The 8348-nt window shown below is 37.2% G+C and overlaps 1 protein-coding gene across 1 annotated transcript; it reads right to left on the bottom strand.

Annotated features, from left to right (window-relative positions):
* Positions 1-229: 229 nt before the first annotated feature.
* Positions 230-8123, bottom strand: dpep2 (dipeptidase 2). The gene is made up of 11 exons (XM_044197353.1): positions 7978-8123; positions 7279-7439; positions 7032-7158; positions 6707-6836; positions 6094-6244; positions 5343-5412; positions 3793-3969; positions 1991-2075; positions 1811-1886; positions 1360-1495; positions 230-857 (listed from the first exon to the last, which is right to left on the bottom strand). Exons 2-11 carry the CDS (start codon positions 7434-7436, stop codon positions 648-650), a joined length of 1320 nt encoding a protein of 439 aa, XP_044053288.1. The 5' UTR covers positions 7437-7439; positions 7978-8123; the 3' UTR covers positions 230-647.
* Positions 8124-8348: the final 225 nt, after the last annotated feature.

Here is an 8348-nt window from a genome sequence, read left to right as displayed (position 1 = left end):
CCCCTGTGCTATTTTGTTGAAGCGCTTCATAAAATACCTTAAAGTAATATTATAGCAATAAATAGTTAGTGTGATATTAATGTGATGATAATGCAACATTGTACATTTAATTGCACCATAACTGAACTGTTTACCTTTGCTTTCTCCAGCCTAGTGACCTCACCTCCTGCTCACTTGTTAACAATAGATAAAAAACAAACAAACACTAAAAATACAGATTTCAAACAACTTAAAGTGCCATCTCTGCAGTTTTATTTATCTGCATCATTATTCTCTAGCGATGATGTCAGCACATGTATAGCAAATTCAGCAACAAATCAAATATCTATTAAATAAATTCCAAAATGAATGGTAAAGTGCCTTTCAGAGGACTGATGTTATATATATATATATATTTTTTTATATGTATAGCAAAACTGTATATACAGAACGTTGGCATTTAAATGACCTCCCAAATGGGGCTACACATTAAGTGCTTTTTTGTATTGGTGGAGGGAAAATTATTAATCTTCCCTTATCTTTACTGACCTGTGGAGTGATGGGGTGACCCACAAATGGCTACAGCAATCTCACTAAGCTCTGCTTGTTTATATTAAAAATGATGCACTTCAAAAAAGAAGGTGTAGCTGAACGGAGTTTCTAAATAATCATTCAAGCATAAGTAGGCTGGAAAGCAGCAGAACTATGGCAAGAATTAGCAGACCTTTTGGTCCATGTTGGGCTCTGGAGAGGGGACTCTGGTTAGTGGGCAGCCCTCTTGGGTCAGGAGGCCTGAGGACCAGCCTGCAGGGGTTCTGCACCTCCTCTACGGGGATCTGGACCTCACTGGGCCGGTTCAAACTCAACTGATCACGGACCTGGGGGAAATACAGGCAGAGACAAGAGAGGGAAGCGATATATATTAAACTTTTGAACTCATATGTGCTTTTGGTTTTAGTTGAGAATATTTTCAAACTTGCAGTGCAAAGAAAGCATTTTATGTATAATATATGTTAATTATCATTAAATCAATCTTAATCAATCAGATATCTGAATCTGAAAATGTCATTTTGGACAAAAAAACCCAAAAAAACCTGCCACAAATTTTTGAATACTCCACTGTGAAATAAGGTGGTTAGTGTCCATTTGTGTCAGGACAGAAATACAATATATAGAGTCAAATATTTGATACACAGAATGAAATAATATATAATGAGGACATTTTCTACGAAACATACAGCCTTTTATCTTTCATTATAGCCAAATCACTGCTTTGGCAAAAGACACAGAGTGCAAATATGCCTTTCAATTACCTACCTACCCTTCATTAATCAGAGAAGGCTGTTCCTTCACATAAAATACATTAATCTTTTAGCTCACCCTCTCCACTTCCTCAAACACTTGCAGGAAGTTCCTTCGAAGGACATCAGCCAACTCATTCTCAGTCCAGTTCCTTTCCAGGAGTTCCTGGATTAGGGCAGGATACTTTGACACATCCTCTAACCCCTTGGGAAAGCTGTTAATGAAAAACACATTTAAATTCACAGATATTTATACTGCAAAAGAAACCACTCCTTCTGACAGTTTTGATGTTACTTAATGCATTACTTATCATTATGAATAAGTAATAATAATGATAATAAACACTTAAATCTAGTCCTTCAATATTATTTGTTTTGTGACTGGATTGTGTATGTATGCAGGGAACAAACAAATTCAATGCCCATCATTCTACATCAAACCTACTGCAGCAGCCCTCTCTTTATGTCTGTTAGAAGTGCCTTTGACTTAGTGCATCTTGTCATCTCCGTGTGAAGTGAATATTTCTTACCTCACTGCACCTTCAAAGTCCCCTCCAATTCCAATCGACTCAGCTCCGATCACCTTCTTAATGTGATCAAAATGGTCTGTAAAAACCAGGTGGAATAATAAATCAACTGAGATATAAGAAATACAAACTACAGATTTACTTCATGCCGCCTAAAAAATAGACTCAACATGGATGCCTCACCAGCCACACGAGAGATGTTGGCTTCATCCCTGCAGGAAATGAATTTGCTGTGGAGATTGACCATGATCAATCCTCTGTTCTTTTTCTGAAACACAAAACACAAGTGTCACCGCTAAGTCTAGTGAATAAGAAGACATATGTAAAGAAGCATTAACAACTAAAATAAGCCATGTAAAAACACATGTATCATACACAAGTAGCCTTTATTTCTGTCTCATTTACATGCATTAGTTGTAGTGGTAGATGTGGTAAACATCAGATTTATACTTATCTTATGTCATCTCACAATTCTCTTGCTAAACTCACAGCCTGTTTGGCAGCACACACACACACACAGAGAAATCTGTGGCATAATGAGAAACATGCCTGTCTGAGGGGGCCAGAGATGGGCTGAGGTTAAGTAATATCCATGTTGCTACAGTGTACTGATATTCAGTCTTCATCTACTGTGACAACAGTTTGATATATTATACATGACAAATTTACAATAAGAAGCAAATCAGGAAGTCAGTGGATTTCATTGTGTTTTTTCGGAAGGGTCAGTCAACATGCTGTTCCGATGCCAACTAGAGAAAGAATTTTGCTAGTAGGGTTTCAAAAAACTGTGCTTTAACTCGCCCAATGGAGGTTTACTGAAATAAACATTTAGAATGATGTGATGTATATTGAGCTTGGCTGTTTCCATTGCATAGAAAATACTTACAAAATACTACTCCTAACCACATATGATAATATTATAAAGTTATACAAGATGTAATTATAGCTTTCAACATATATTACTGGTAGTTGTGTTCAGAAGAAACAGATAAATTGATTGAACTATTGTAATATGTGATGGGACAAAATTTCTGATAAAAAATGATAAAATGATAAAAAGAACTAGCGGTGAAGGAGAATGATTTTCTGTTGTAAGCAAAGTACAGCCTATATAAACAGATGTTCTAGACTCAAGTGGGAAAAATTAAGCAAGTAATGAGTTAGCACTAACAACTGGAGCTGAATAAGGACATAAACTAACAGCAGGTTTAAGAGATATTCAGAGAAGGGTTGGGGGAAAGAGAGGAGGAGATGACACAAGTACAGAGTACAAAGATTATATCGATACAGTTGGTAGATAGCTGATACTTAGCTTCAAAAAGTCAAACAGCACATTCAGGTTTGATTCTCTGATCATCAACCTTATAACAACCAAGATAAAGCAGTTTACTGTAAGTCTCAACCACAGCACCAACATAAATGTATAGTAAAAATTGACCAAAGAATGGTAGGACATACACTTTGGAGCTTAGGCCCTTACAATTCTTGTAGTGTCTTATTCTAAATGCTAACAGTACATTATGCTGGAGGAAAAACACTTATGATTAGTGGTTTCTACCATTTGGTATGTTTTTTTCAGACTGAATCATTATTTTATGTTGGAAACCACACAGTCAATTTCATGTTTGTACATGCATGTGTATGGTGAGACTAGGGAGGAAATTGGTGGGACGCAAACATGGTTGTGGAAATTATGGAGGATGTGGAACAATAAAAAGTCAGCAAGGAGATGCAAATATACCCTTAAGATTTAGAATCAATTATACTGACTGTTGTGGGTGTAATAGAATAATTGTTTAATCGTGGAAATCTGTACATTTTTGATCCTGTTGATACACAAAAAAGCTAACAATGAAAACATATTGCATGTTCTATGTCTAAAAATTCTAATGAAAATAAATGAATCAGTGACTTGATTGATAAAACGACCGTTTAATCAAGCAACTATGCAAGCAATTAATCACTCAGTGAATTGGTTTTCTCACCAGCTCATGCAGCAGCCAGTCAGGTACATTGCGGTCGTGGTTACAGATGGAGTAGGAAGATGAATGGCTAAATATTACAGGAGCTTTTGAATGCTTCAGCACAGCCCAGGCTGTGTCCCAAGAAGTGTGGGAGAGGTCCACTAACATTCCCAGTCTGTTCATCTCCTCCACCACGGCCTGGAAAACACCATTTAAAAACCATTTAAGCAGCCATTTACATTATCATGAGAAGAAAGGAAGTCAATTCAGCCGAGAATAGGAGATGGTTACACACACACGCAAGTAAACACACTCCTGCTGATAGCAATCAAGGAAGTCATACATGCTGCTGCTGAGAGGGCCAACTGAATAGGAAAAGCATTATAAAAATGTTTGTGTTTTCCAAAAAGCAATTCCTTATTATCAGGCTGCCCGAATAAGTCCCTTAAGACTCTCCAGTTGATCCAGAATGCTGCGGCAAGTGTACTGACAAGAACTAGGAGAACTATGAGATCGTATTTCTCCAATATTAGCTTCTCTGCACTGGCTCCCTGTAAAATCCAGAATAGAATTTAAAATCCTTCTCCTCACCTACAAAGCTCTTAATGGTCAGGTACCATTGTGTCTTAAAGAGCTCATAATACCTTATTACTCCACTAGAACACTGCGATCCCAGGATGCAGGGTTACATGTGGTTCCTAGAGTCTCCAAAAGTACAATGGGACACAGAGCCTTCACCTATCAAGCTCCTGTCCTGTGGAATCAGGTCCCAGTTTGGGTTCGGGAGGCAGACACCAGCTCCACATTTAAGAGTAGGCTTAAGACTTTCCTCTTTGATAAAGCTTATAGTTAGGGCTGGCTTGGGTGAGTACTGAACCATCCCTTAGTTATGCTGCTATAGGCCTAGACTGCTGGGACACTTCCCATGATGCACTCTCCTCCTCTCCATCCCCCACCCCCCTCTCTCAACCCAACACGGCAGCGGCAGATGGCCGCCCACCTTTGAGTCTGGTTCTGCCCAAAAATGAGTTGTTTACAAGATCAATTTGAGTTACAGCAGTTTATTTGTAAACAGCCTCTTGTGAAGAGAAAATTCAGTACGCATAGCATTAACCAACTTTCAATAATAACACGGTCCACTTTCTTTAGCACAATCCATTACTGGTGTCTCAAAGTTTACAAATTACAATCATATCCTCAGATATTTTTGTATTTAGATATTTTTGTTTTAAAATTAAAACTATTTCCACTACAACAACCAAACCAACTACAACTACTTCTACTACTACTACTACTGCCACTACTGCCACTAATAAAACATAATAAAAGTTATGGTAATATTATAGTTTTCTTATGTTTGCTGGCCAATATATAACAGATATTATAATAAGTCAGTACTCACAGTCAATTTGAAAAAAAGTTCTAAGTTTTAATTCTACGTCAGCAATCATTCATCATCATTAACTGTCATATTTTTCGAATTATGGGTTTCTCATTTTAAATAAAATTATTCATCTTAAATATACAGCAAGCATACAATTCTAATAGATATTAGTGAAGATTAAGCTTACCTTCCCAAAGCGTGTCAGGCTGTTGTTCTGTCTTCGATAGATATTATAAAGTTTTGAGGATGATTCAGCCCTGCATTGAAAAAGAATATTGTCAAATTGTGAAAGTGTTGTAAGTCTTTTGCATCCTTCACTACCAGAAAATGTAAAATATATCCAAATACTGCTTCATTTACGGCATCTGAATGGGGCTGCTGTATTTTTCATCTTGCTGGGGCACATTGAGCTACTAGCAATGTCAAGTTTCAAAGAGAGTACAAATACAGGTTAATTTGCATAGAAGGGAAAAAATGTAAAGACATTTGACCTTTCCATTCAGTCAACTTTGTAAATAAACACTTACATAATCTAAAATTTAGCAAGAAAAGCTTATGGTAAAAGCATGGTTGTACGCAGCCAATGAATAGTGTAAGGGGAAATCATTACAAAATTATTAAAAAACATTGTATTTTATACAACAATATAAAAAATGTATTAGCTTCATAGGAAGTTTAAAATCCAAATATTTGTATTGGACCTTGGGATCCTGATTTCATGTATCCCTAGCATTGATTGTTGTGTCATGAGGCCATCATTGATGCCCACCTATCTCCCTCTCTATAAATTCAGAGAAAAGTGTGTGTGTGCAGATAAATCTTAATGGCAAACAAGTACATTTTTAGTGACTAATATATGTTGACTTTCTGCAATACTATATAAATCGTATGTAACATTCTAAGTAAAATAATGCATTCAGAATAAATCTCTTAATTACCAGGGTGTATTGCATGTATGTGTGAGGGCCATGGAGCGGACTCCAAGCTGGTAATACATCCGCAGGGCTGGCAGGCTGCTGTCAATAGAGTGACCCCCCTCGATACTTATTAGACAGGCTATCTTATGCCTCATCTCAGAACTCTTCAGTTCTGCAGAGAAAGACACACATGTATGACACATAGCGTACACACATTATCCAAAATGAATGACTCCAGCCAAGCCAACAGCTGTTACCTCATTCAGACAAAAGCTAAGATATGGTATAAGCCTGTCAAATAAAAAATAAAAAAATCTCCTGGGGAACACTGAAATCTACAACAAATCACAATTCCTTTTTGTGTTATAATAACTTGTTAGAGAGTCTTCACATAAAGTAATGAACTTCTCATTATGATGCAGAGATCATTATACTTTTCAAGGCTCTTTTCACAGATATGGACTGTAAATAACACATACTTAAGAGTATTATGGATGTGTTTTTATAAACAAAACAAATGCACTGAAACATAATTGTAGATAATCAACTAGATTAGAAAATATCAATCCCTCTTTCATCTCCATAGTGGTTTTGTAGGTAAACTGGGTAAATCCCATCTTGAGGTGTACTATACCCTGGGCAGATGTGACCAGCTCAAATTCCTGGTACTCAGTGCACATGCGTCTGACCACGTCTATTTGTTCCAGAGTCAGCCTCACAGCATCCTTCTCCTGGGCCCCACACATCACATAGACTGCAAACATCTGACAAAGGGACGGGAATATGACACAAGAGAACAGGAGAGACATTTAAGTTACTGAGGTGATTCTAGGTTTGATTTGTCCACAACATAAAATTAGTGGATCCTGTCAATGTGTGCTATTACTAGGCTACTCTCTGGCGCAATCCTCACTTTAGAACAGACCAGTGTCAGTGAAAGACTGACTAAATTATAATACCTGTGCCTGTACATGGCCTGCTTGGAGACGAGTGATGTCAGTGGCCACTTTGCTGACATTGTGAAGGTCAATTTGGGTCAGCCGATTGTTGTGAAGTATCCTCAGCTGGAGAGCTAGATCATTATGACTGACAGATGGAGAGGGTGTAAGGAAAACGGAAAGGATGAAGATGCATTCTAATTTGTTTCGATTAATTTATTTCCAAGAATGTTGCTCATGTTTAGGCAAGACAGTAAACATCATTTACCCATCAATAAGAGGATATCTGGACATCAAGTCATGTACTCTCTCTCTCTCAGAGTATCCAGATATAAAATGACACAGAGAGGAGAGTACCACCAGATGCCTAAGGGACTGCATCCAGCAACTGCTTGAAGCATATGTTACAGTTTTCCTAGAAGGCATATTCTGAAGAGAGGAAACACACCGGTGCATTACAGTTATCTTATTACAAAATAATCGCAGCTGCATGGTTAAGACACACACACACACACATAACATAAATCATATAGATAACATGGAGTTACTGTTTTGGATTTAAAATACATTTTGGAAGGAAACAAATATCACAGCACAGCAAAGTTCCTTTTGGAGTATAACAGAAATATTATAGAAATATATTACAGTGACAGCTAGAAAAAAAAAAAACATGATAGCATCATTATAAACGTACTGCTTCGTATCTCATGCATATTTGAAGTCCTACTTGGAATACATTACACTATCACTCTGATGAGATTAAAATACCCCAAGGTATGATGGGATCGTGTATTCTCACGATTTATTAGAACAGAACAGTCCACACAGAAACAGACTATTTAATAGCTAATTTATGAAAATGCCCACTGGACAGCAAAACAATGATGCATCCTCATTTTCAATAACAGTTTATTTTTATATACTGTATATACTGTAACCAATTTAATTTAAACAACAATAGACTTACCTGCCAGGCAGATAAAAAGCAACTTGTTGACCACCTTGTTGAACAACCGCATACAAATAGTACGAACTTTCCAGCTCTCCGCCCTAGACAAATGTAGAACAAACGTATGCAAAACTAGCAGCTGTGCTGGATGCTGCATTCATGTCCTGTCGGACAAATCATCAATACATATAGTTTCAGAATTCCGCCGTGTTCAGCCAACAGGCAGAGATAACTTAATGGTGTCATTAGAATGTCAGTGGCAATTATCTTGCAGGTTTTAGTTCTACATGGACTTTAACTTGCTATACCATGCTTACTTATCGTCCCTTCTTCTCTTTCAAAGCCCTAGGAATTTATTAGTTGCAGTGAGTGTAGCTAACGATGGTTAC

This window comes from Siniperca chuatsi, linkage group LG1 (genome assembly GCF_020085105.1).
Source record: "Siniperca chuatsi isolate FFG_IHB_CAS linkage group LG1, ASM2008510v1, whole genome shotgun sequence".
Lineage (NCBI taxonomy): Eukaryota > Metazoa > Chordata > Actinopteri > Centrarchiformes > Sinipercidae > Siniperca > Siniperca chuatsi.
This window is presented reverse-complemented; position numbering and strand designations above follow the sequence as displayed.

What these genes read in the sequence shown, in the direction of transcription:
- dpep2 (XM_044197353.1), bottom strand. Translation starts at nt 7,436, where the DNA reads ATGCCTTCTAGGAAAACTGTAACATATGCTTCAAGCAGTTGCTGGATG. An exon ending in CAGGCCATGTACAGGCACAG is followed by an intron (nt 6,837 to 7,031) that starts GTATTATAATTT and finishes TCCCTTTGTCAG; the next exon opens with ATGTTTGCAGTCTATGTGAT. An exon ending in GCTGGTCACATCTGCCCAGG is followed by an intron (nt 6,245 to 6,706) that starts GTATAGTACACC and finishes CTTTCTCTGCAG; the next exon opens with AACTGAAGAGTTCTGAGATG.